The following is a 27041-nucleotide window of genomic DNA, read 5'->3' as shown; positions in this document are numbered from 1 at the left end:
TTATTTAAATGGAAGAGAATGCAAACAAGAAGCTCTAAACCAGGTTCAAACTTCAAAGATTTATTGAGGAATGAACCATCAATTTCGTTGATACCCACTGAGGCAACTATCCATAAACAGAAAACAATATCGTTAGGCAAATTTCATAATTATTTCTTGTGCAATATCTTCAGCCCATTTTCCTCGATATACGCAGTGATAGAACTCATGCCAGACTAATCCTTATCCAAAATGGGTCACAATTCAAGTAATTAAAAATAATGTCACGTACAGACACAAAATATTACATGATGAAGTGCTGTAAATATGTGTATATAACAGGGTGCATAGATCCCCCTCGATGAATATTACACAAGTCATACGTATGTCTTCCTTTAAGTGGATGCGAAATCAGAGAATCACAAGCCACGAAAACATCAGAAGGGTGTTGTAAGCCGCTATGTATCCATTACAAAAACAGCCACCCATAATACCTGAAACCTCTTCACTTCAAATCTTCGTACTAATGTTCTATGCCTAGTTCTTGCCTTGGCTTCCCCTTGTATTGCTAAGCTAGTCAACCAAAACAGATGAAACAATCTGCTCAGCGGAAACTAAGCAAAATTACAGAAATCAATGAGTGAAGCTCTAATCTTGGGGAAGAAGTGCAATCTCAATTTCATGAAGTGACTTCCCTTTGGTTTCCACCACATTTCGTTTTACAAAAATTACCGCCATGATGCAAAAAGTAGCAAACATAGAGTAAAGCAGTTGCGGACCGAGTTTCTCCAGCAAACGCAAGAACAGTAGGCCAACAAAGAAATTTATGACCTGTACAAGACCATTTAATCTAATGAGAGAAGATTCCGCAAATACTGACTTTCGACCTCTTTCTAAGTCATTATGAGATCAGAGAATGATAACAGTTTCAGTAGTTTGCAAAGAAGCAGGGAATTTGAGCGGGCCTCGTTTAATTGATTCAACCAAAATGTGTAGAATCAATAAAGAACCGTAGAACATAACCGGCCAAACTGATTCCATTTCATATAATAGAAAATTTCAGAAAAAAATTACCCAATGCACTGACATACAGACTGCCATGGCTTTGGCTCTGATTCGACTTGGAAAGATTTCAGGTAGGAGGAGACCTGGAACCGGACCAGCCCCAAGAGCAAATGTGAAGACAAACCTGCATAAAAGAAGTATAAAGTGTTCATATCATAGCAGTGTCTTCCCAAATGACCTTTGTATGCACCCATAGGCTAAAGTGACTGTTCCAAGTGAATTGTAAACTTCATGGAACTGCTAGATCGTGATCAATGAGGACATTACAGAATTTGATGCGGAAGTTTCACTTTATAGTCATTTCATCCTCAATTGTCTTTTATACAAAGTAAGAGGATGTTCTCATACAGTCGTATTCTCTTCGAATTTGGCTTGTTTGTATTAGTTTAACTGCCATGATTTTTTTTTTTAAATAGAAGAGATCCTTAATAATTCTCCCTTGAAAGTTCACAAGTAGAAACACTATTTTAATTTTATTTATGATTTGCATTATGAAGTATCTAGGGTGATCCATATTAATAAGCATAGTTGCATACTCACAGTAACATGCCCCCAACAGAAAAGTACAGAGTTCCCACGTTTGATACAAGTGAAGTTGCTCCTGTGGCTTGAAGCATCATTGCTATTGCCTACACAAGTAAAAAATACAGAACAAACAACTTCCTGATTAATAGCCAACTTTATCTTCTAGTCAACTACAATACAAACACTGCAACAAAACAAAAAGGAATTTTGTAATGTTATGCACTTGCACCAGCTCATATTCTAAAAAGCATCTCTCTCTTCATCACTACAAACACCAAGTCAGGATTTAAAACAGTGTAAGTACTACATGAGTCCCATATTTTCATGGGGGTGATCCTTCACATAAACAATAAAACAACTACAAGTAATTTACCATGCCAAAGAAACTCCAGAAAAGTAGAACCTTCCTTCCAAGTTTATCCATCAAACCCATTGAAATGATAGATCCTGAGGAAAGTTCCGGGGATAAGCATTAGAGAATAGAAAAACACCATAATTTAAATCAATATCCTGTCAACCAGAAGATACTGATACCTGCCAAATTAGCGATTCCTATGCAGACATTTGCAATGTCTGATGGCACTCCAGCACTTTTAAAAACAGTGGAAGAGAAATAAAACACAGCATTTATACCAGATAGCTGTTGTAAAGCAAATAGGGTTGATCCAATAAAAACAACTGCAAAACGAACTCGTGAATAAAAAATAACTTTGGGAAACCTAAGCAAACCAGTACCAAGGGAACAACAATGGCAAGTCTACTCACGACAATCATAGGGACAAACCAGGAAAATACATACCTTTAGAATGACGACCATGTAGCAACTCTGACAGCTTCACAGAATCAGTGTCATCTCCTCTATCTACCTTTGATAACTCTGACATAGCAAATTTTGCTTCCGATACACCTAGCAGTCTCTCAAACTCAGTTTCTGCTTCAGCAGTTCTTCCTTGCTACATCACAACAAAGAGGAATAATCAAGCATTAAATGAAGGATAGAAGTCAAATGGATCAAGGGATGAGCACTCAAAATTACGAGTAAGAATGAACTTTCCAAGAACTACAACATCAAATATTAGTGGTCCTCCCTATTGTATTGTTGAGTGATAAGAAACCAAAATTATTCCAAACTATGCCTGACAAGGATAAAAAGAGACATGGGCAATGTTAGCCACTATGACACTACTCCTAAAGTCTTCTATTAAATGGGATAGAGAGGACATGCAAAGAAGTGATAATGTTTGATAGGAAGGAAATAAATATTGAGAATTAGTTAGCATGGTTAACATTGAGACATCAAGGGTTCAAAACAAATGTAGATACCAAAAGTTATAAATATGAGGAGATACTATCTAAGATGAAATAATATTAGAATAGGCATCAACCTTGTATAACCAATGTGGACTCTCTGCGCAGAAGACCATAGCTGCAGCGAGTATAGCAGCTGGAATGGTAGATACCCAGAAACAAACCCGCCACCTGCGTGAAAAAATTCAGGGTGAGCTTTTAAATCATGAATAAAAATATGTTACATCATGACATGAAGTAAGTTGATATGATACCATCCAGGTATATCTTTGACAGGGATTCCAATAAATAAAGCTCCCATTAGACCAAGGCATGTTGCAATCTGGATGAAAGCTCCATAGGTTCCCCGCACAAAAGCAGGAGAAACCTGCCATTTAAGAGAGTAACCACATGAATAATCAAGTTAGCTTTCACCCTAGTCAATAAGACAGATGCAACAATTTAGTGATCAACATACCTCTGTCACATACAGAGAGGCAATGGGAGGGCCCAGGCCCAACCCAGTTCCAACAAACAACCTTCCCACAAGCATGCCAAACAAGTTGTTTGTAGCCGCACTGAAAATGCACCATTTTCCAATAAGAAATAGTCCTAAGAATTTGTATTGGAAAACATAAAAATAAAAAATTTTCATTTGAACGAAGTGAAAGTAGTGAAATAATAGTAAGGAAATTTAAACTTGGGGCCCCCTTAAATCAAAACTAAAGGTCTTCTTGCTGCCCACTCGTAATCTATAAATTTATAGAAATGGAGATACGTTATGCTATGTTATTTAATTATTATAGACATCATATGCATGAAATATATGAAAGAAGGCTTGAGTTCTTTCTTAGAACCAACAAAATAACTTGAAGATATCATAATGGGTAAAGAGGCCATATGGAAACCATAAGATGGCAATGAGGTCCATTTATGCTATTACATCAGAGGACACAAAATAGAAGTAATAAACCATTCTATGTTTCCATAGTAGTCCATAGATAAACCTAGAGAAAACAATTCAAACCAACAAATTGGTTGAATAAAGTGCAAAGAAAATTTCCGTTTACCCCATGAGAAAAATAAAATGAAACAAATAATTTCTATATTAACGAGAACTGTAACCTCATAGAAGCACCAATTATCATTGGCAGAGCACACAACTGGAAAGTCCTACGCCGTCCCACCCCATCAGCAATCCAACCACTCAGTAGACATCCAATCAAGGCACCACCAAGACATATGCTCACCACCAGACCTTCATTTGAAAGGGGAAAAATCAATTCTATTAATGGGAAATTTACAATAGGCAATTAAATTGAACACAGGTTTTGGAATCTTCATTTCCACCTTCTGCCAATGTATTTCCATGGAAACCAAGATCCACAGAAATGCTCTCAAGTGGTTCATTAACAACTCTGAATATAACACAAAATATCAAAATTTAAGTCTTCATTCGATTCTAGATTATAAAGCAAACAATCCAAGAGTGTGCAACAAGAAGGAGAAACTATGAAAGTACAAACCCGAGATGGTATCCAAAAAGGAATGAAGAAATGGTCGCCACAAGTACATGAGGTAAGGAAAGCTTCCATGAAGGATTTGAGGTTCCCTTATCCAAGCCGTTGTCTAAAATATCTATCAAGCATTAAAATAGCATAGTTAATAACCACCACGATCGAAGACCTAACAGAATTTGCATTATATCACAAACCCAAGCCATCTTTTCTACTGAAAATTTCATGATCGCTTCCAATTGAAATCGTTTATCGTCAATAAGAGAGACAATTGCAACAGCACAGCTATTGTTTATATCAAGATTACATGAACTGCCAATTCTTCTGAATAATGAAATCTTCAAATGATTAGGCTAGAAAGATGGCAATAGTTTACTTGTAAAGGTTTTTACTTTTTAAGTTAGGTATTCCACAACGGAATGGAATTAATAGATGCCAGATAAACAAAAAAGAAAAACGGAAATGCATACTCCATGTTTGAATAAAGGGTGCATACCTAAGTTTTCTTCCACATCATCCATGGTTGAATAATCTCTGGAAGGAGCACGCTTGTACATGGAAGAATTTTCACGAAGATGCCCCACCCACATTAGACAATATTTTACCTGTCTGCTTCATGAACAATCATAGCTCAAAATTTAGAACGTAACATTTTTAAACATATGTATTGAAAATAGTCGTCAACTAAATACATCACATGAAAAACCAGCAAAGAAAAAAAAATATAAACCAAGCTTAAGTTGAAGTTCAAGTATGTTCTGCATACGTAATTGATAAAACAAAACCATAGCTGCAGCAGGAATGCTTGGAAAAGTTTCAACCACCCACAACATAAATTTACCAACAATACCTATATTGCAACTTAACTTCATCAGACAGTTTCAAACATCAATTATCAACATTAAAACTCACAAATCACACTATTAGCAGTCTATCTCTACCGGACTGATTCACATAAAAATCACCTAAAACAAGCTAGATTGACGCTAGATGGACAGTTTATCTGCAAATCATCCGGTTAAACTTTATTTACTTCTTTATCCGTACACTTAACCTTAAATATACATAATCGCTATTTCAGATATGCACTCTGCAGAAAACAATGAATAATTTGATGATCCTAAGCAGAAAACGAGTTCCCCTGTTTTCCTCAGAAACAAATAAAAAGGAAACAGAACAAAGTTTACGAGCAATTTATCATGAAAAATAACGTAAAACGAGATCAAACAAGCAGAAAAAAGTGAACAAAATGCAGAGAAAGAAAAAAAGAAAGCGAAACCTGAGCTGAAAAAGAGAAGGATGAAGTGAATATCGTGGCAATCCAATGAGCGATCCTCCGTTCGGTCACGAGAAAGAGAGAGGAATGAAGGAGAATCTGAGCGAGGTTGTTAGCGTTGGGAAGATCGAAATAAATAGTTACGGTGGTGAAAGAGAAACGGTTACCAACCGCAAAACGAAAGCGATGTCGCTAACGTGCGCGGTGGGTTGGTGGTGATTCGCGAAGGAAACAGAGGGAAACAGAAGGAATCCAATTGACGAATACTGGTTTGTTGTTTCCTTCGTTGGGTGAAAAAGAAAGGAAGAAAGGAACAGTTTAGCAGGAACACTGAAACACTTCTAATCAAATTATAATTACTGATTAAGAAGAGTTTAATGGTTAAAGGTGAAGGATTTTACATTTTTAATTATGAAATTAGTTGGAAGAGAGAAGATAATTTTATAAGATATAAATGACCGTAATATTTAATACGTAAAAAAAAATTAAACTTAATTTAATATCATAAAATTAGTTATATAAATTAATATTATCTTTGGTTTATATGAAAATGATTCAATAAATATGTTTAACAAATAATAAATATTTTAAATTTATTCTCTCATATCATATTAAGTTTAAATTAATTTAAATATTTTTTTATCTTCATAATATTTTTAAAATTTTTTCATTACTAACCATTAATTTCTAATAAGTGTTTTTTCATAATTAATTAAATTTTATTAAGAAAATGGAGTAGTTAAGTGTAGGGCTAGGATGAAGACAAGTGTATTTTTGGTTGTTTCTTGAATCATAAATAAAGTGTCAGTTGCGTTGAGTGAAGGGGGGACCACCTCGGGGACTAATGGTCTAGATCTTGTCTTCTTCTTACTCTCGTGCACCACTTCCAATATTACATCATGATGTAAGTTTAGAGTGATCAACATGGTTTATTAGAAGGGTCTACAAAATAAAAACTGATGATTTAGTTAACACATAAATTTTGAAAAATTATATATGAAAATAAAAAATAATTTTCAAAATATATATTCCATTTTTTCTTTGAGTTGATTTATGACACGTCACATAAACAAAGGCAAGAAAGTGACACTGGTGACAATGGTTGCTAGGGAGAGGGGTAGTTTCGTCTTTTACGAATCTGATGGGTGCACATGGGGTGCAGAAAAGAAATGGCTGATGAAAGAAAGGGCTGATAAAAAAGAGTCTACATGATGAATATATGGGGTGCAGATAGAAGTTTAAATCTACCTTCCACTTCTCTTTCGTTTTTCTTTTTCTATTTTTGTTTAACAAATTAATAATTTATTTGTAAAATACAAAAATAAGATTAAAAATTTTACCCTTGAAAAAAAAAGAGTTGCACAATAAATATAGAAAAAACCGATTTTGTGTGATTTCAATTGAAAATATAGTAAACGCCAATGGTTAATTATTGCATATAATGAATCTAGGGTTTATATGCTGAGGAAAAACAGATAGATCATAATCGGAACAAAAAAAAGCTATAATAACCTTCTTTGCAGTCTGCATAGTTATCATAATGGCTTCTTCCAGGGACAAGGAACAAGCGCCGCCGCATCACCACCAGCCTCTGTTGAGCAGCCTCGTCGTCCGCCCTTCCCACAACGAGGCTGCCGCCGGTGGCCGCGCCGCTGATTTCGAGCCCGGCGAACTCCACCGCGATCATCCTCCTCCCTATTCTCGCTCTGATCGATATCCCGATGAGCCTGGTTTGTTTCGTCTCTCGTCTCTATTGCCTAATGATGCGGGTGGTTGAGTTAGGTTTTTTAAAATTTCCGTTTCGGAATATCGATTTGGGAACTGGCTTTGTCGGTTTATGTGCCTTGCTGCTGTTGAATTGGTTTGTGAATAAGAAAATAGGAATGTAGTACGGTGTAAAATGGAGTAATGATTGAAAGCGGTGATAATTTGGTGAGTTTGTGATTTGTTTGGTTTTGTTGTTTCATTGAACTATATACATCGTTTTCAACTCAGCTGAAGGGCGAGGTGTGATCCATGTTTCCAATCCCATCCAGTGGAACAGGGCTTTGTTGTTGAGAATATATTGTTTCCCTTTTTCTTGAATCTGAAATTTATATTGTTGTGTATATAGGCATTCGCATATTGGGATCTGATTGGGTTATTAACTTGACTGTCGATAACACCGATAATCTAGCCATTTGTTCACTGATAATAACAAAATGTGTGGATAATCGAAAATCCTTTTTCTTGTTGTAGTTGTAAGTTTTTGAAGTGCATGTCTAGTATAATTGGATTTGGAGAAGGACTGATTTATGAGAGAAATGATGGAAAATAAGCATTTTTTTCTCGGAATTAACCCCAACCCACGTCAGTGAAGTTTATTTGGGTAAAGCTTAATTTATGTTGAATTGGTTACTTGAATTTGTTATATTTACTTTTTTGGGGTTTGGTGAGATGAAAACTGCCATTTCGTGTTTTCTTTCTCTTTTTTGCTTTTCACCGACTGTATCTATACAGATGTGGGTTTTTTGTCACATCTTGCTGTGTATTCGTTGTGTACTTGCCCACATATGGCTCTCCTATCGATTATGGAGTGTCTACTGTGAATAAACTTTGCATTTGTGTGTTACAGCTCTGATGTTGCTTGCAAGATCCTGGGCCTTCGGGAAGGCTTGTTACCATGAACTCCACTTTGGGTCATATTCTGAGATTTTTATAATATAGAAGGGTTAATAAGTGGGTTGGATGATTGAAATAGTCCGTTCTACACATACTTGTGGGGGCTTTTGCAGCACAGAATCTGTTGCATGGGTTCTCATTTGCCTAGTTGAGTCACGGTCATGTGTTTGGTTTGGGATATCTGTCAAAGTTAACACAATGCTGAGTTTAAAGCAATCTGAGATACAATTTGAAGTTATTGACATACAAGGTACAGTGTGGGCAATGTACTAGAACATGAATATGGTTACAGGATTGGTAGGGGGCTGAAACTGACTACATTGCTTTTGGTGAATAGCTTATGGTTAATTGGGGAAGCTGACCTCACGTTTTGGAAAGATAATGTTTACTGATGATAACTTCCTAGTGTTATTGGTTATATTTGATTTGTGTTATTGGACTCCTGGTTATTCCATTTCCGGATATTGGGTTACTTCTGGAATAATCGTTGCAATGATAGTTTCTTTTGCTGCTGGTTGTTTTCTATGGGTTTTTCTTCTTTGGTTGGGTGGTTGGTTAGGGATAATTCAGATGGTTCTTTGTTGACAACATGGAAGGCTGCTTTCCAGAATAGTAATATTTCACAAGTGAAGTTTAGGAACATCTGTAATCAAGCTGTTGTATAGCTTCTGTAGGAGAGCAAAACTGCCTATTACAAACTGGTTTTGGTGAATAACATGCAGTTATAGTCAGTGGATGGCTGGTATTTCTAGGTTCTTCCACAAGATGTGTTTGTGGGTGGGTGGATTGCTTATTTGCTACGTTTACTGGAGCTGACCTGACATTTCAGAAAGACAATGTTTACTGATGATACTTCACAGTATCTTATCTATTATATTTGGTTATTTTGCTGTTGAACGCCTGGTTTTTTCAATTCCTGGTACTGGGTTACTTTTGGAATAGTCCTTGCAATGATTGTTTTTGGCTGGTGATTGTCGTTTTAGTTTCTATGGATTTTCTTCGTTGAGTGGTTAATTAGGGATGATTCAGATTTTTCTTTATTCACAACATGGAAGCCTTCTTTCCAGTATAGTAATTCCACAATCGAAGTTTAAGAACTTTTTGCATAGCTTCTGCTGAATCCTTATTATTTTTTTTTCATGTTGATCCATTGACTGAGGACACCAACATGGTGCAGAAAAGAGATGCATATCCTCTTAGGAATACACTTTTTGTCCAATTTATTTCTCCTCTTGTTTTGAAGTTAACTGGGGATGAATAATATCCCGAAAAAAGGGTGCATTGGTTGCTGGCATCATTGTTGATGGCTTCAATGGGATTTATCTGCCCGAACCATTCCTGTGTATGATGTTCTGCAAACTGGTCAACTATATTGCTCAAATCTACTTTTTGGCTGGCTGTCATAGCATACTAATAGAAATGGTTCCAAAACGAGTCCAGCAAGTGGTAGATTGGAACAAGGCATTGAAATTTGGGATTATTCACACACTGGTGGTGTTTGTTGGTGGTTATATCCTTGTGGCATACACTTTGATCTTGTGCTCCTGAGTTTAGTAACTTCCCAAAGGGGGAAATGACGATGGTCCAATTTTTATCATGATTCATTTGGATTAGTTTTATTAGGGTTAGTTCATACCTGTAACCAGATTTTGAACTGGGCTCATACATACTGCAGTGCCTAGGTTGTTGCTCTGAAATTTGAATTTGGATTTGATATTTCAGATTGTTAGGTTCCATGATTTGTTCATTTAACTATAGTATGGTAGCATTCGGAGATGGAAAGAATTGGTGTCAACCATACAAAGGAAGTAACTTAGTGGAAAATTTTGCTCATAGAACTTGTTTGCTTTAGGGTAGTATGGATCTGGTGTTTGGGATGTGACATTGAAGGTGTTATGATCTAAACTTCCTGCGCTCTTCACACTTTTTAATTTTCATATCTATGAGGAGGAGGAGCCCTGTGTGGTGATAGATAGCCTTCCCCTTTGGAATATCAAACTGATTATATGACAGTTGCATTATCACAATATTATTGGATTCTACTGTAGATTGCAATGCTGAATTTTCCCACACTTCCAGTAAGTCACTTATCCTCAAACTTTGCTGTCTTTGTTTTCCCAGGATATAGAATTCGTGCAGGTTCCTCCTCTCCAGTTCACCGAAGAGATGCAGATCACCGTTTTGGTTCTGATTATAATTACCTGTCAAGAAGCCGTGGATTCGGTGGTGGGAGAGATCCTGGAAGATATAGACACCCTTCACCTCCGTATGGTCGAGGTAGGGTAGGTGGTAGGCCAATAGGTAGAGCTTTTGATGGGCATGGCTTTGTTTCTGGACTTGCTAGAGGGGAAACCAATGGTAGAAATAATCCCAATGTGCGTCCTAGAGAGGGAGACTGGTTTTGTCCCGATCCCTTGTAAGTTCACAATTCTTTCTGAATTTTGATCGTGATCAGATTTTCATGATTGAAATTACTTTTTATTGTGATTACTCAAGCCAAAGTTTTGAAATTTAGAATTCTGGGTTTTATTAAATATCCAAATAGCTAGTCATTTTGTGGAGACTGGAGATGATTTCTTCTATTTTGCAGGTGTGGTAATCTTAACTTTGCGAGGCGTGACCACTGTAACAGCTGTAATAGATCTCGCAATGCCCCTGCTAGAAGTCCCCGAAGGGCTTATCCTGCACCTCCACCACTTCACGCTCCTCCTAGACGCTATCCTGGACCTCCCATTGACCGCTCTCCTGAAAGGACTCTGAATGGCTATAGATCTCCACCTCGTGGGCTGGCAAGAGATGGCCCTAGAGAGTATGGATCTGCTGCTCTGCCACCCCTCAGGCAAGAAAGCAGGTTTCCAGACCCACACGTCCGTAGAGAGCGAATGGATTACATGGAAGATGCCTATAGGGGGAGAAACAAGTTTGATAGAGCACCACCTCCACTGGAATGGGATAACAGAGACCGTGGAAGAGATGCCTTCCCTGATGAAAGGAAAGGATTTGAAAGGAGGCCACTGTCACCCCCTGCACCTCTTTTGCCTTCCCTTCCTCACCATCGCAATGGTCGGTGGGCTCGTGATGTGAGAGAGAGAAGCCGTTCTCCAATAAGAGGTGGCCTACCACCTAAAGATTATCGTCGAGATACATTTGTCAGCCGTGGAAGAGATGATAGGCGTGGTATGGGACGAGATAGAATTGGAGGAATGTATTAGTTGCTGGTGTTTATGTACTTTGTGATGTAACTAATATTAGCTTCATTAGATGTGGAGATGAAGAATTTGAGAGATTAGTTCCTGGATCTTCTGAATATTTTTGAGTTTATCGGTTTGTTTTATTCTCCTTCATCTTTTTTGCCTCGGATTTGTCACTGTTTGAAAGTGCTGAGTACGTGTTTTTTTGACTCCAAATTTTGGGTGAGAATATTCACTTCGTTTTTTATTCTTCTTTTTCTCCTCTAGGCAGCTAGATAAGGTCAGGATAATACCTACGGACTAGAATATTAAACAATGTGAATTAGATGTGCTTGGAAATATGTTAGAATGACGATCGACAGAATAATTTTATTTTTTTAATGCATTATCAAGTAATGAGTGTTGGATTCAGTTTAAGGTATTCATTCTTCCATTCTATAATTTTCACTCCGCCCTCTATGACGTAAGATGTTAAATTTCAATATTAACGTTCTCTTTTAACAGTTTGAATTTCTCATAGGTTCAGATTACCAAATTCATACCACAGTTTTAGAAAACGTAATCCCAAATAATATTATAGCCTTCGGCAGATAATTTAATTTTTTTTTAGAAAATTCCAATATATTGTAATTGCAATTTTAAATTTTTTTTCAAATGTTTAACTTAAATAAGACGATTTAAGTTTATTAGATTTTAATTTCTTTTGGATAAAGTATTTTAATTCCTACTAAATACAAAAATTAGTCATGCATAGTTTAATTTACTCTTAAATTCTTCACTAGCCAATCATGTCCTCTTGGGTTTTATTTATTTTTTTAAAATCAGAAGAAAAAAAGTATGACCAAATGGCAGATAAACCAGACGCCAACAGGTAGGAAGAAGGGAAAAGAGATTATACTATTCCAATAAACTGATTTTCAAATCTCATGTGCCCAAAATTGCACCACCAAAGCTATCTATAATATAAACTATAGTATTTCTGTCACCCTATTTGTTGTTTCACGGCAAATACAAAACCAGCAGAATGAATTGAAAAGGCACACAGGAAACTGGTTACTGCTAAACCAAAACCACTCAATTGTATGTGCATGCATTCTCTTTAAGTTTGATGGGTCCATTGTTGTGTGAATCAATAGCAACTGAGCAAGACACATGCCTTCTATGTTTGGACCTCACCAACTTCCCAACAACATTCCCTATTGATCTAACTTCAAATACAAGAGTCACAGGTACTTTTCCATTGTCCACCAAGCCAGTTAAACTTGCACCAGCACCATACAAAGGAACCTTGCTTCCTTGCAGATTCACAGACACATTCCGTGTACCCTTTCTCGGTAGATATTGATTCTTCAGCTGCAGCAATGTGTATGTAAACATGGAATTTAACAGTTAAGAATGGTGGTCATTATCAACATTAGAAGCAGAACTATAGCATTACTCTCAAACCAACCCTTCTCAATCAAACAGCAGTGGCCAGTCTTTGATATTAGAGTTTATTTTCTTACCTCACCAGATGCAACTGTGATCTCTGAATACATGAGATTTACTTCCTTAGAGCTGACATGAATGCCGAAAAAGGTTGCGGGGTTATGCACTTTCATTCTCACTGAGCAATTTACTGTCAGCATCTTGGATGGTACTCCTGTCATGTCTGCTCCTTCTCCGAAGTAGAAGTTGTGTAATGTCAAACTCTGCAAAGAAATAACAGTAACCTATAAGGATATATAACCAGCAGTGGATAAATGAAGATTAAAATTTTTAACAAGGCACTTATTGTGAGTATGAGGTACAAGCAATTCTAAATTAGCAGGAAAAATTAAAAAGAATGAACAAACAAAGAATCAATGAGTAGGCACAACTTGCATAATCTTGAACTCAATCAATGTCCTTCTGTAAATATAATTCTCATGATCTCAACTTCTACTCTATCTTCTCTTCTCTCCAATGCCTATTTTTCTTTAAAAAAATATGTTGTTAGAGTAATAGCTTTACAAGTGTGCAATAAATAAGTGAACATCACTGAAACTAGATGATTACATAAAACCTAAACACAATTTCTGTCACATCTCCAGAATTCCAGTAAATCAACTGCAGTAACTTTTTATCCCAAACGAAACTTGGACTATATATGCTACGAGACTATGACTTTAACCATTAAGGATATGTTTTATTAGGAAGCTAATACAAGTAAACAAATTTCGTTTATTTTTCTTGTTTATCTCCAGAATGTACCTTTCTCCTAACAGATCACAAGTCTAGTCTCAGTTTCACAAATCACACCACATGAGTGTCTCATTCAATATTCTTTCTTGTCTCACACATCACCCTAAATCCATATCTATCTTTTCTTACATGTGTCTTCCTTCAAAAATAGTTCTGTTTAAAAGCATATCACACACTGAACATTAGTATCTCTTTTAACAAATAATTAGTTTATCATGTTACAAGAGACTAATCCTTCTGTTACAGTCAAACCCCTCTGGTCCCAAATCTGCTGCAAAATACATACAGTAATCGATTCCTACTAACTACTACATTAGACAAACATTAAAAGATCTATTCTCTAATTAACACAATTTAAAAGTAAACATTATTATAAACTATAATACACACGTTCAAAGTCAACCCTGCATTTATCTACTGAATTTAAAATTAAATTAAAGCAAGTGGCAATATTCTTGAATTTAAAAAACAGCATCAACCATCCATGTCACTCACTGGTATGCTGTACCTTAACACTGACACGAACTTTGAAATGCCTGGCAACCACACCAATGATCAAACAAAACATAGTGAAAATCAAGGCCAATCCAACAACCCCAACGAAGATCTGAGTCCTCCTAGATAATCCTTCTCTCTCCCCATAATGCCCTTCCTCTTCCTCAATCACCTTGCCCTCCGGCCACCCTTTCTCGCCGCCACGTTTGCGGTTCGCTTTCTTCCCCCAAGTGGCAATGTTGAAGGACCCCGACACTCTGCTCGAAGAGGACGCCCTGGAGTGGTGGCCGAAGGAGTGGTGCGAGGGCGAGTCCGTGGGGCTGTTAAACGCCGGCGTCGCGTGCATCGTCGAGGACTTGTCGCCGTCGTGAGAATCCCGCGACGGACTCTGCACGTAGTACACGGCGCGCTTCGGCGACGACGACGTGTCCATGCTGGTGACATCGGAGTCGGTCTTCGCGTGCATCATGGTGGTGCACTGAAAAAATGACCCAGATGAAAATCCTGCAGCAAGATGAGAAATTTAACTGTTGCCGGGTGAGGGAATCTGAAATTGTAGAAAGAAAAGGTGGTGGGTAAGGAAGAAAGTGATGGATTGAATGTTGCAGAGGAAAAGGTGAAGAATTGGGATGATGGGGAAAATGAGAGAGAACACATAAGAAGAAGGTTTAGTGAAGTGAGACAGAACAGAGTGATTGATAATGAATCATTCACAGCTGTTGGTTTAAGGAAGTTTGTGCAATGTCGTGTGAGATACAGATACAGTATTTACAGAAAGAATCTGAAAACTTGATACGACGTCGTTTGGTGCTTTTCAGATACACATTCCAGTGTACTACTGCCACTGCAGTTTCTCTGTTTTGTCCTTTTTCATTCCTTCAGTTTAAAAATAACAAAAGTATAATACACACATTAGTAAGAAATATTTAATTAATATAATATTTTTAATCACATAAATTTTTTACATTTTGATATTATTTTTCTTTAAATATATAAAAGTTAATTTTTTATATTTATTTTATTTTGTACTGTGTGTCAAGTGTTAATTTAGTATTACTTTATAAAATTTAGACAAAACTAATATAACTTTTTTAATTAATATTAAGAGGATTTTTTTAATTCTAAAGAGAGTTGCTTAATTTTTTTTAGCATTGGAGTATATGAGTTGCTGTGGCTTACACAGACACATCTAAAAATTTTATAAAAAGAATAGATATGGGAAAAATTATTGAATATAGAAAACTATATATATAATAAATTTGGATTTTTTAACTATTTATTTAAACTATCGTTAAATTGTAAATTTCTCTCGCATTTAATATGTAATCAATTTAATCTAAAATTATTTTATTTCGGATTGATGTAAATAAAACTGAAGTATTAATTAATTAAAGTATGTTTGATTTGGTTATCAAAAACGTCCTACGTTTTCCCATAAACATATTCTACTAGAAAAGTAAGATTAAATTAAATTGTTTTTCAAAATTATTCAATAAATCCTTATGGAACTTTAGTATTTAAATCAGTACAGATTCAGAAATTACTGACGTCACATTTTTTTCTTTTTTAATGAATAATAATATATATCCATCTTTATTTTATATACCTTATTAAATAATCTTTTTATCTCTTTTTTCTTATATTGTCATTTGTTATCATCTTTTTTCTTATAATGTCATTGTTATCTTCTTTTTTCTTAATCATCTTTTTTTCTTATATTGTCATTCTTATCATTTTTTCTTATATTGTCATTCTTATCATCTTTTTTCTTATATTGTCATTCTAATCATATGTTTTATTTTATGTTATTTTCTGATTTTTTTTATCAAAAATAAAGATGGAATAAATAAATCAGAAAAAAAATACTTTTTTCTAAACAGTGTATAAAATTTATTTGAAATGGGTACTCAAGAATTTGCTACAAGTCGAGAAAAATAAAATTTCAAGAATGTCATTTTCTTTTACATATTCTCTCATTCATTTCTGTGAATGATTAACCTCTAGGAAAAATCAATGAAAAGTAATAATCAAAAGTGAAAAATTTATCAGAAGAAAAAATCGGTTCATGAAAGAATAATTAGAAGAAAAACACAATATACATTTAAAAAAACTCAATGGATAATGAACTTCAAAAGTTCATATAAAGATTCACAATTAGGGTTTCAAAAGTAGAAATGGTGGCCTCATAGAGAAGATTAGATGAATCAACATTGAATAAGTTCAGACATATGCTTGTCTATATTCAATCATTTAATCATTGGCCAAAACATACAAAACAAACCTCTGATCAGCACATCCAACATCAGAGACAAACCTAAGCAAAACAAAAACATTCATTTTTCGTGAAAACTGACAGCCATTAACCGAAAAAGAAAGAAAATTGATTCAAACAGAAAAGGGGCTCAGAATATGGGTGGTGATATATCAGATTGGTCGGCAAGGCCCGATTAGGGCTATTACGACGAACGAGACCTTTCAATCAAAATCGTCACTGTCCCTTTCTGTGTTTCAACTGCTAAGAAACAAAGCGTGTCCATAAAAGAGAAATAGAAGTAAAAACATGAATCGCAGAAGCTGAAAGACGAAGATAGGGATAAAAATACCAACTTTACAGAGAGAATGATAAAACAAGGAACGCAAGCAGCTTGAGAAATAGGTTTCAACCTCAATTTCCAAATCCAAGAGCTAGCTAGGGTTTTAAAGAGTAACTTTGGTGGGCCTTTTGGGAACAATTATAATAAGTGGGCTTTTGTATCCGATAGTGATCCACAACAGTTCATCAGCCCACCAACCCGACAAGATTATAAATTACAACCCGATTAATTTTTTTTATAAAAAAATAAAATAAAATAGTCTAAAAAATAAATATCTTGCGTTGCATAAAAAATATTAGTGATAATCAATTTTGAAAATAATCAACCCATCCAATTTTATTTACGAAATACTCATTTTTTATTACATAGTTGAACCAAACATATTTATAATACTAGTGTATAATTTAGTCACTTATAGTATAATTGTCTGAATTACAAGTTAGTTAAGTTTGATTAATTTATTAGTACGGAATTCACATTTTAACATCTTATTTTTTGTGTTTATTTTAGTTTTTACGCAATATACTGAAGAATTAATAAAAGAATAAATACAATATATATAAGTTAAAAGTAACAATCTGGTATATATATTGAATGTATGCATAAACATTATCTTTCAACTAAAAAAAACACAAGATTATTTTAATAGATAGTTTATAATTTTTTTTTCACTATAATAATGTATAAGTAGCTTGGCACACTGAAAATTACAGAACAATAACTTCTAACTTATTTGATTTGACTTTAGGTGCAAAGTAAACCTTAATTTACATTCTGCTAATGAGGTTTGGTAGCAGATTGATTAGTTAGTTGGTTAATGATAACAGCATAGAAGGAAACACTACATTAAGTTGAAAGTCATCAATTAATAAGCACTGCAAAAATGGATTGCTATAACAAGTGGAAAACCAGTACATTATACACAGGTAAAAATGAACATCTATGCCCTTCATTTTCAGCTTCTGATGATTCTACTTATTTCTCCTGGTATGATGCGTGAATCAAGCGTTGATAGGACTTGTGGCATTGACATGCCTCCCGAGACAACAATTTCTGAAAATTTTAAACAAATTCAACCATATGATGAAACTAGAGAGGAATGAATTATTATCATAACAGTGATAATCATAATGATGGTGAAATGATTTCTGCAATCTCCAAACAAATTCAATCTAGATAATATCTGGTACATTAGAAGTTAAGATTGGAGTTTCATCATCTAGAAACATGTAAATATGAAAAAAAAAATGACTCACCAATTCCTTCACGAACAGACAGGTTTGGTCTAATGATATCTGTGGCGCTGACAAGAAATATATCACCGATATAAAGATGATTTGTAGGAACATAGACACAACATAACTGCTCATCTACAGAATAGTTCTGTAAAAGAAATATTATGAAAAAAATTAATCTCAACATGCAATGCTGTGTAAAATCTTTATAAACACGTCTAATCATCAATGGTTGACCATAAACTGGTTCCATTCCATCAAACTCAAATCATTGTAAGCTTAGCTTTATGGAAACTTTCCTTTAGCATTTTGTATATACATGTTGGCTGAGCTTCTCCGTAAACACTTATACGAGAAAAGAAAAAAAAAAAGGATAAAACCTTCTTCATAACATAAATTTAGCTTATGCACAAGTTAAAAATACAAAATTTAGAAAAACAGTGAGAGCTTCTTCAAATTAGCTTATGGAGATGCTACTTTTAAATTTTCTTTTCTTTCTCTTCTCAGTGTTTACGGAGAAATTCACCCAAAACACCTGTACAAGTTTAAGATACATAATAATTGAAAGGGCACATAAAAAAAGCTAAAATCTAAATAGAAACCAACATAAAGGATTATGAACTTCACAAAGGGCACTAAAAAGCAATTGCAATCACCTCAGCCAATGAAAGAGCTCTTATTCATAAATAGATAGCCAATAATGTAAAATTATAATTCTATTATTTATCAAGGCAAGCCAACCAGGAATTGGTTGGGCAAACTAGGCATTATTCATAAAGTAAGACCAGTGAGCATGCATCTCAACCATGCAAAATAAAGATCAGATCCTATCACTATTGAAAAGCTTGAAGCAGCCCAATAAGACAAAAAATTTATTTACTAAATTGCTACAGCACCATCAGAAAATAACCAAAATTACATTATAAGTAACATTAAACAACTAACTAAAGTAGTAACAGCAAGGAATCATAATGAGAATCTGATTCAAACATTGATGCAAGTAAATGTTCTGAACCTAAAATCTGCCAAACACCAAAGTTTTAGAGACCTGAAGGGTAACAAAGGAGGTGATGAACCCAAATGCATATTCTCCAATACGTGGATGCCGAATGATGGCTACTTCTTTGAATGCTTGTGTGTTTTGATCTGTGAAAATATACACCTTAACATAAACTGTTCTCATCCAATATTTCATTCGTACCGTTATCAAAATCAAGAGCTAGATGTTGGCAAACACACACCTGGAGAGATAGCTGCACTAATCTGCTTGGAGGCATTATAAATATGACGAACAAGTGGCATTCGCTTGATAAACCACTCCCCAAGACCCAGGACAGATGCACCCAACCATGATGACATGAAAACCCCAACCAAGAAGATGAAAGTTATGGAAGTTATGAATCCAAGACCTGACCAATGATTAGCCAATAATGTCAACAGTAAAAATGTTCTAAACAATAAAAATAATTAAAAATGGTATTGTTTCTCTATTGGACATTTCAACTTTAAATAGTCCAACCTACTCGGAAAAAAATAGAGAAGATAAAGAAAAAGAATATTATGAATATAAAATCATTTAATATGCATAAAAGTAATAATAAATAACCATAATTTTAACAGCTTTTAGTGAAAAATTTGATATTTAGGAAAGCCCTGCCACGAGACAAACTAAGTTTCAAGCCAAAAATTGAACTTTGTTATAATCTTTACATAAGATTAATTGTTAAATACCATAAAACATGAGCACTTACCAAAAACATTAATTCCAAGTTGAGCATAGATAGGAGAGAAAAATCCATCCACAAAATGAATAAACCACCACGTTATATAGAAGGTGATAGCAATTGGAAAGAGAATGACACTGCAAAAGAACTAGCAGTGAGATATCGCCAACTAAACAACAAAGAAACTAAGAACCTTGGGAATTTGAAAAGGACAAATAGAGCAATGATCCAAACAAAAAGGTGACCAAACATAATTCAGTAACCCATATTACAAGAAGAGAGGGTTATACTGGACAAGAAAACTTCTTCTAGGAGCAAGTATCCACTATTAAATCATCATTGATGACATAAATACTATCCATTTCTCCACAGTGTTATCCTTTAATTTAAATCAAAGTGATGAGATAGCAATGAGATTGTTACATATTTTTGTCATACTATGTTGATAATTGTTGTAAAAGAGTGCAGGACAGTAACTGGTGTCCAGAAAGTGATTTGGAGATCTATGGTCTCTAGATTATAGAACCTAGAATTTTCATTCAATTAAGATTTGTTAGTTAAAAAAAAGTATCAGTTGAACTCTTCGAATACTACTAGGAATATATATTTGCCCTAGCATGTTTTGTAACTTTTCGTTTGTAATGCAACACCATAAACAACAAGATGCCAGCAGAAATAAAATGTAGACAAAAAAAAAATCAAGAAAAAGAAAACCATCACATCAAAGAAGACGAGTTATGCAAAAGGAAAATTCATTCAGGAGGAAACATATACAAGATGACATGTAAGAGCATGCAATACATATACAACCATGTTTATCAAGATGTTGGGACAGAAGAACCACGCACCATCCTGACATGAACTTTTTTGATGCCCAGCTTCTAATAACTTTGGAAAAAGTCTACAAATGACAGAATCAACAAAATAAAATAGCAATCTGTCAGACAAATACTTAAGAAGGCAGAGCAAATAAAAAAGCGCGATAACTATTATTTGGTATTCAAACCACACAAAAATAAAAAATAAAACATTCATTCCCAAAATATGCAACTAAATCATTTCTTTTTACTTACGTAAAACTAAATCATTGCTCCATTTATAATAACTAGCACTAGATAGCTTCACTTCTTTCGTTGCTAGTTTTGCTACCCCTTTTTATTTTGAATACAATTTGATTTGATGAATCATGATACAAACTCAGATTAACACCTACTTAAATCTCTATCCTATTGAAGCTACACACTGCTCTTGACAAAGAAATAATTGATTCCCTAATCCCTAACAGGTTCATCCCAAAAAAGAAAAACTCAATTAAAGTCGAGGAAGAAACTTTCAAGTAAATCCCATAACCCAATACATTCACAAAAGACCAGATTGATCGAATTGAGAAAGACAAGAAAAAGGGAAGCGGAATGAATTGTAATGGTTAAAATCGAAGAGATCACCTCACGTCCAGCATGATGCGGGGAAGACAACGACGAAGAGGACGACGACGGTAAGGAGGAAGAGGCGGCAGGGCCTTCGACGGCGGCGACGGGGATGAGAAGCTCTCGATCTCTGTCCCTAGTGGTGATGGCCATGGTGGATTTTTCAGCGCCCATGAAACGACGCCGTTTGAGAACTGAACGCGAAACTCAAAACACGAAATGCAAAACCTCTTCTCTGAAAATTCTTTTCTCTGTTGTGTGTCCTTTGGAGAGTTCAAAGCCTTCAATTCACATTTGGTCTTCACTTTCTTTCTTTCTTTTTTTTTATTTATTTGTTTATATTTTATTTTCTTATAATATGATTTATTTCTATCTATCTTTTTTGAACATTCGAATCTGACTTTATCTATACAAGTCACACCCAGTTCTAATATTATATTAATGACATTTAATTACAGTGTTAAGTATTTTGGATTTCCTACAAAAATGTTAAAAAGTCGTCCATGTTTGAATTTCAATACTGCATTAAACCCTATTAAATAATCACTTGATTACGTTGGATTTCTAACAATTGTATTTATTTCGGAATCCCCAAAGGAAAATTGTAGCTTTTCTAGACATTCTTCGTAATTAATTTGACAATTACTAAAATGAGAAAACTTTGCAAACGAATTATTTTTCACTGGAATGAGTATTATATTTACACATTATAGATTTACAATAGATTTAAATATAATTGAACATTAAATAAGTAACAATAGTGAAACAAAATATTTCTATTAAAAATTGTACCTACAGAATGGTTAAGTAATACGGTCGAATGCATTCAATTAATATATCACATTCTTATTTTTTTAATTATTATTTATTGATATTATTTGTATTTCATGGTCAAGGATTTCTACAAAACATTCTTTTATGAGTTTAGGTATTTTTGTACGGGTCCATGGTATACCTGTAGGTTCCCAACAAAATAAATATAATATTTTTCTGTTTTGCTGTCTGTGCGGTCATTACACTGCTTACTTAGATTGTATGATGTAAATTTCAACATATTCGACCAGTCGTCCTATGTCGATGATCTCTCCCAATCGATCTTATTGTATGGTCATGCACTACGGATAGGTTTAGTAGTTTCCCGTCAAAATTGACTTTTACAGTCTTCATAATTAAAAAATAATATTTTTATTTTCTACCTCAGACGTTAGCACGAAAGTGAACAACATGAATAATATAGTAAAAAGAATGTATTAGAGTATACGATGCTAAATCAAATTAATTACCAAATTGAGTATACTTATGGTTAACAATTGAAATGATTTAACATTTGCAATTGTTGAGACAAACTCAAACAAATTGTAATACATTAACCGTTTGATCGAAGAGATTAAAGTGAACTTTGATAAAATTATAGGACGATATTTTGTAACTTGTTTCTTTTTGTGCAGACTCAATCTTACAGATATACTGCATGAAGTTGAAAGCCATGAATGAGAGCTACAAAATTGAATTGCTATAACAAGTGGAGAGAAGCAGTACATTATACACAGGTAAAAATCCGAGAATCCAAGCACACTAGAATTTTGTATGGTTGTCAAATAAATGCTAAACTCTACATTCTTACACAAACCAATGTTACACAAGCCATCAGAGTCTCACTTTCTCAGCAATCAATCACGTAAATTCAATACTGCATCCGCAACACAATGATTGGATTGTCATTCTGATGGCTTCATATGACACCAAGGAACAGAAACATGAATAACTACCCTGCTCTTAACTCTCAGCTTCTGTTGATTCTACTTATCTCCCCTGGTATGATGCGTGAATCTACCGTTGATAGGATCTGTGGCATTGACATGCCTCCCGAAACAACAATTTCTGCAATTTCAAAACAAATTAGTGGAATGAATTATTGTTATTCTTCTTCTTCATTATTCTTATTATTATGCCTTTTAGAGATGAATCTTTAAGAGTAGGTCATATCCCAAGAAAAACAAATTACACACACACAGAGACACTTGTATACACATTCATTGCCTGCAAATTGAAGTACAAAAGCTAGCCTAGAAAATGATAGACACACGTATAATGTTTGGGTACTTACAGAATCTAGCCACTATGCTGTGTATATTATGAGTTAGGACCGGAGTGTCATACAAAAAATTAACCAAAATGGTATGTTTACAATATGTGACTAAGTGTAGATAACTATCATTACTCGTTTAGCCACTATCCTTTCTGAAATTTATCTTCCAAATTTGCAAGACCAAAAGTCGTTAGTTCAAATATTGGTATACCATGACCGGAGAGAGTCACAGAAGGGAACTTGGTATTTGTAACAGAACCATATTACCACAGTGCAAAATAAATATGCCTGCTTTGACCTCTGTAATTTGAGACTTCAAGTAAATGAAAAAGAATCACTCACCAATTCCTTCTCGAACTGATAAGTTTGGCCTAATGACATCTTTGCTGTTGACTAGAAATATATCACCGATATAGAGATGATTTGTAGGAACATAGACACAGTATAACTCCTCGTCCCCAGAATAGTTCTGTAAAACAAATATTTAATTAATACTGTGTAAAATCTTTGTAAACACAGATATCATCATGAATTGACCATGAACCAGTTTCATCAAACATGAAGCATCATCTGCTTACCAATAATGAAATTTTCCCTAGCTTATTGTATGTACAGTATTAAGATACACAATGATTGAAAAAGAACACAAAAAATGCTAAATTAAATATCAAATAACATCATAATAATGGGATCATAGACAAGGAATAGCACTAAGTGACACCAGGGAATTATAATCAAACTCAGACTCAAGAAATGATGCTAGTAAATGCTCTTAACTTAAAATACTCTAAACATCGAAGTTTCAGAGACCTGAAGAGTAACAGATGAGGTGATGAATCCAAATGCATATTCTCCAATACGTGGATGCCGTATGATAGCTACTTCTTTGAAGGCTTGTGTATTTTGATCTGTGACAATATGCATGTTAGCATAAACTGTTCTCATCCAATTTTTCACTCATACCAATTAAGAGTTACATGTTGGCAAACACATACCTGGAGAGATAGCAGCACTGATCTGCTTGGAGGCATTATAAATATGACGAACAAGTGGCATTCGCTTGATAAACCACTCCCCAAGGCCCAGGACAGATGCACCCAACCATGATGACATGAAAACCCCAACCAAGAAGATGAAAGTTATGGAAGTTATGAAACCAAGACCTGACCAAATATTAGCAAATAGAGTTAACAAGTTTCAAACAATAAAATCAATTCAAAAAGGTTTTGCCGCTCAATGAAATAATCCAACTCACTCCAGGCCAAAATATATAGAAGACAACAAATATAGAAATATTACGAATATAAATTCACTTAAACATGCATCAAATACAATAGAATACTTAATAACCATGATCTTAGCAGTCTCAAGTGAAAAAAAAAAATCTTAAAACAATTCCTGCCAGAAGAAAAAGTTGTTGATGTATAAAAACGAACTTTGTTACAATCTTTGCGTGAGTAAAAGTTAATTGTGAAATACCATAAAACATAATCACTTACCAAAAATATCAATTCCAAGTTGAGCATAGATAGGAGAGAAAAATCCATCCACAAAATGAATGAACCACCATGTTATATAGAAGGTGATAGCAATTGGAAAGAGAATGACACTGCAAAAGAACTAACTGTGAGACAAGCAAAGGACTTTGGAAATTAGAAAAGGACAATGCGACCACTGATCCAAACAAATAAGGTAAACAAACATAATTCAGCAAACCATAGATATGTACAAGCAGTGAGAGGTATACTGACAAGAACACGTATTCTTCTTAGGAGCAAGCATCCATATTAAATCATCATTAATGACTTAAAACCTATTATTTCTCCATCATGTTGTCCTTTTAGTTCAAATAAAGTGACAAGATAGCAATGAGATTGTTACATACTTTTGCGGCACTTGTGTTGAGAATTGTCATAAAAGAGTGCATAATAGTATCTGGTGCCCGGTAAGCAACTTTGAGATTTACAGTCTTCAGAATATAGAACCCAGGATTTTCATTCATTTAAAATTTCCCAATAAGAAGGATATCACTTGGACTCTTGTAATATCACCAGGAATATATATCCTCCCGTAATGTAGAAAAGAAGAGCTTCCCCATATTCAGAAATCAACTATTATGCTCTGTAATTTTCCTTTTGCGATACAACATAAAAAATAGAAAATATGCATGTAGAAATAAAGTGAAGATAAAAAATTATGAAAATAAACCAGCATCTCAAAGAATGCACGAGGCAAATTCATTCAGAAAGCATAAACAGTATCATGTGTAGGAAAATGCAATACATCTCATGTATCAATGATTAAATATCAAGATGATGGACAGAAGAATCACGCACCATCCTGTCATGAACTTTTTTGATGCCCAGCTTCTAATAACTTTGAAAAAAGTCTACAAATGACAGAAACAGGAAAAAAGAGCAATCTGTCAGATAAATAGTTAAGAAGGTATAGCAAATTATCCTATGCAACCTATAACTCTTCTCTGGTATTCAAAACCACGAAAACAAAAATGAATATTTACACCCAATACATGCACCTAAATTTCTTTCTACTTAGGTGTAATAGTTAGGACTAGATGGCTTCACTTTATTACAATTTTGCTATCACTTTTCAGTTTGAATACAATTCGATGATTCATGAAACAAACTCGGACTATCATTCACTTAAATCTTCATTCTCTTGAAGCCACACACTGCTCTCAACAAGACACTATTAACTCCTCAATGCCTAACTGGTTCGTCCCCAAAAAAGCACAATTCAAGTCAAAGTAAAAACTTTAAAGTAAATCCCCCAACCCAACACATTCAAAACAGTCCAGGTTGAGCGAATTGCATAAAAAAGGGGAAACGAGTGGCGAATTGAAAACCCTAAATGAAAAACAGTGAACAAAGAGATCACCTCGCGTCCAGCATGATGCGCGGACGACGACGAGGGTGGCTTGGGGGAAAGTGAGGCGGCGGGGACGGCGGTGTCGGCGACGGGTATGAGAAGCTCTCGATCTCTGTCTCTAGTGGTGATGGCCATGGAGGATTTGTCATCGCCCATTAAACGACGGCGTTTGGTAACTCAAAACGCAAAAACCTTTCTGAAGTTTCTGAAACTCTCCGTTCTTCCTTGCGTTCTTCGGAGAGTCCAAAGCTGTAATTCACATTTGGTCTTCGCTTCCTTTTCTAATTTTTCTATTATAATTTTATTTTCCTAAAATATATTTTAATTCTATCTGTCTTTGAATATTCCAGTTTATGACTCTGTGTTTCCAAGTCACACTACTCTGTATTAAAAATAAATAAATATATATTAAAAAATAAATAAATCTGTATTAAAAGGATTAGAATTGTACTATGTTTGACCTGGTTGCCATGTACAAATTTGATGTCAACAATCATTCAAGCTATTTAGTTAATTTCTAGAAGTAAAAGACTTTACCAAAACCCCCTTTAAATATTAAATAAATATTTTTAAATTTAATTTTCGTAATACGCTATTTTTAGAAATATTATTCTTATTGCTGTAAGTTTTAGAAATTGAACACGTACTAAAACTTTGTAATAATTCACATGCTAATAAAACTATATTCCTTGACTTTTCTTATTACATTATTGTTCCAAATTAGTATCACATTATAATGGTCAAGTTTTCAAAATATAAATATAAATTTGTCTTCGTTTTCAGTTTGACAGGTATGTTTTAGTGGTTTGATTTTTACTTGGCTTTTTTTTTAATATCCTGTAAATTAAAATTAATAATTTATGC

At 34.5% G+C, this 27041-nt stretch overlaps 5 protein-coding genes, 1 long non-coding RNA gene and 1 other non-coding gene across 10 annotated transcripts; 1 reads left to right on the top strand and 6 right to left on the bottom strand.

Annotated features, from left to right (window-relative positions):
• Positions 1–222: 222 nt before the first annotated feature.
• LOC108345599 (probable plastidic glucose transporter 2) lies at positions 223–5979 on the bottom strand. Of its 3 annotated transcripts, none has more exons than XM_017584218.2 (14): positions 5653–5979; positions 4870–4985; positions 4383–4494; positions 4207–4274; positions 3982–4114; positions 3335–3434; positions 3132–3244; positions 2955–3048; positions 2369–2522; positions 2104–2247; positions 1943–2016; positions 1585–1673; positions 1054–1168; positions 223–810 (listed from the first exon to the last, which is right to left on the bottom strand). In XM_017584218.2, the coding sequence occupies exons 2-14, from the start codon at positions 4961–4963 to the stop codon at positions 628–630; spliced, it is 1473 nt and encodes a 490-aa protein (XP_017439707.1). In that variant the 5' UTR covers positions 4964–4985; positions 5653–5979; the 3' UTR covers positions 223–627. The 3 variants fall into 3 exon arrangements, with proteins under 3 accessions (XP_017439707.1, XP_017439706.1, XP_052723526.1); XM_017584217.2 differs by having other exon boundaries at positions 4870–4982; positions 5653–5978; XM_052867566.1 differs by lacking the exons at positions 4207–4274; positions 5653–5979 and having other exon boundaries at positions 4870–4982.
• A 1106-nt stretch (positions 5980–7085) lies between these two features.
• On the top strand, positions 7086–11654 carry LOC108345732 (uncharacterized). Of its 2 annotated transcripts, XM_052867565.1 has the most exons (4): positions 7240–7379; positions 8264–8560; positions 10432–10726; positions 10901–11654. In XM_052867565.1, exons 2-4 carry the CDS (start codon positions 8377–8379, stop codon positions 11520–11522), a joined length of 1101 nt encoding a protein of 366 aa, XP_052723525.1. In that variant the 5' UTR covers positions 7240–7379; positions 8264–8376; the 3' UTR covers positions 11523–11654. The 2 variants fall into 2 exon arrangements, with proteins under 2 accessions (XP_017439942.1, XP_052723525.1); XM_017584453.2 differs by lacking the exon at positions 8264–8560 and having other exon boundaries at positions 7086–7379.
• Positions 11655–12376: 722 nt separating this feature from the next.
• Positions 12377–14992, bottom strand: LOC108343767 (uncharacterized). The gene is made up of 3 exons (XM_017582143.2): positions 14233–14992; positions 13007–13192; positions 12377–12854 (listed from the first exon to the last, which is right to left on the bottom strand). Exons 1-3 carry the CDS (start codon positions 14686–14688, stop codon positions 12576–12578), a joined length of 921 nt encoding a protein of 306 aa, XP_017437632.1. The 5' UTR covers positions 14689–14992; the 3' UTR covers positions 12377–12575.
• A 929-nt stretch (positions 14993–15921) lies between these two features.
• Positions 15922–16994, bottom strand: LOC108343768 (uncharacterized). The gene is made up of 2 exons (XR_001833520.2): positions 16827–16994; positions 15922–16731 (listed from the first exon to the last, which is right to left on the bottom strand). It is a non-coding gene; the product is annotated as an uncharacterized LOC108343768 (long non-coding RNA).
• On the bottom strand, positions 16618–16716 carry LOC128193844 (small nucleolar RNA Z43). The gene has a single exon (XR_008245153.1). It is a non-coding gene; the product is annotated as a small nucleolar RNA Z43 (small nucleolar RNA).
• Positions 16995–17659: 665 nt separating the features above from the next.
• On the bottom strand, positions 17660–21510 carry LOC108345723 (protein LIKE COV 1). Its single transcript, XM_017584441.2, has 7 exons — positions 21218–21510; positions 20621–20673; positions 19800–19909; positions 19290–19457; positions 19097–19194; positions 18070–18196; positions 17660–17866 (listed from the first exon to the last, which is right to left on the bottom strand). The coding sequence occupies exons 1-7, from the start codon at positions 21371–21373 to the stop codon at positions 17769–17771; spliced, it is 810 nt and encodes a 269-aa protein (XP_017439930.1). The 5' UTR covers positions 21374–21510; the 3' UTR covers positions 17660–17768.
• Positions 21511–22690: 1180 nt separating this feature from the next.
• On the bottom strand, positions 22691–26463 carry LOC108345724 (protein LIKE COV 1). The gene is made up of 7 exons (XM_017584443.1): positions 26187–26463; positions 25625–25677; positions 24788–24897; positions 24284–24451; positions 24099–24196; positions 23631–23757; positions 22691–23080 (listed from the first exon to the last, which is right to left on the bottom strand). Exons 1-7 carry the CDS (start codon positions 26331–26333, stop codon positions 22983–22985), a joined length of 801 nt encoding a protein of 266 aa, XP_017439932.1. The 5' UTR covers positions 26334–26463; the 3' UTR covers positions 22691–22982.
• Positions 26464–27041: the final 578 nt, after the last annotated feature.

This window comes from Vigna angularis, chromosome 8 (genome assembly GCF_016808095.1).
Source record: "Vigna angularis cultivar LongXiaoDou No.4 chromosome 8, ASM1680809v1, whole genome shotgun sequence".
NCBI classification, from domain to species: Eukaryota; Viridiplantae; Streptophyta; class Magnoliopsida; order Fabales; family Fabaceae; genus Vigna; species Vigna angularis.
Note: the sequence above shows the minus strand (reverse complement) of the source record. Positions and strands in the feature narration are given on the sequence as shown.

Bases quoted from the DNA above. Each gene is read 5' to 3' on its own strand.
- LOC108345599 (XM_017584218.2), bottom strand. From the start codon at position 4,963: ATGTGGGTGGGGCATCTTCGTGAAAATTCTTCCATGTACAAGCGTGCT. The intron at 2,523-2,954 runs GTTGATGCCTAT...GTTGTGATGTAG, and splicing joins GTCCACATTGGTTATACAAG to CAAGGAAGAACTGCTGAAGC. The intron at 811-1,053 runs GTAATTTTTTTC...GGTCTTGTACAG, and splicing joins TCTGTATGTCAGTGCATTGG to GTCATAAATTTCTTTGTTGG.
- LOC108345724 (XM_017584443.1), bottom strand. From the start codon at position 26,333: ATGGGCGATGACAAATCCTCCATGGCCATCACCACTAGAGACAGAGAT. The intron at 24,898-25,624 runs GTGCGTGATTCT...GTTCTTTTGCAG, and splicing joins AAAAAGTTCATGACAGGATG to TGTCATTCTCTTTCCAATTG. The intron at 24,197-24,283 runs GTATGTGTTTGC...ATATTGTCACAG, and splicing joins CAGTGCTGCTATCTCTCCAG to ATCAAAATACACAAGCCTTC.
- LOC108343767 (XM_017582143.2), bottom strand. From the start codon at position 14,688: ATGATGCACGCGAAGACCGACTCCGATGTCACCAGCATGGACACGTCG. The intron at 13,193-14,232 runs GTACAGCATACC...ATTTCTTTGCAG, and splicing joins AAGTTCGTGTCAGTGTTAAG to AGTTTGACATTACACAACTT. The intron at 12,855-13,006 runs GTAAGAAAATAA...ACATTGCTGCAG, and splicing joins TCACAGTTGCATCTGGTGAG to CTGAAGAATCAATATCTACC.
- LOC108345732 (XM_017584453.2), top strand. From the start codon at position 7,190: ATGGCTTCTTCCAGGGACAAGGAACAAGCGCCGCCGCATCACCACCAG. The intron at 7,380-10,431 runs GTTTGTTTCGTC...TTGTTTTCCCAG, and splicing joins TCGATATCCCGATGAGCCTG to GATATAGAATTCGTGCAGGT. The intron at 10,727-10,900 runs GTAAGTTCACAA...TCTATTTTGCAG, and splicing joins TGGTTTTGTCCCGATCCCTT to GTGTGGTAATCTTAACTTTG.
- LOC108345723 (XM_017584441.2), bottom strand. From the start codon at position 21,373: ATGGGCGCTGAAAAATCCACCATGGCCATCACCACTAGGGACAGAGAT. The intron at 19,458-19,799 runs GTAAGTGCTCAT...ATCATTGGTCAG, and splicing joins ACTTGGAATTAATGTTTTTG to GTCTTGGATTCATAACTTCC. The intron at 19,195-19,289 runs GTGTGTGTTTGC...ATATTTTCACAG, and splicing joins TAGTGCAGCTATCTCTCCAG to ATCAAAACACACAAGCATTC.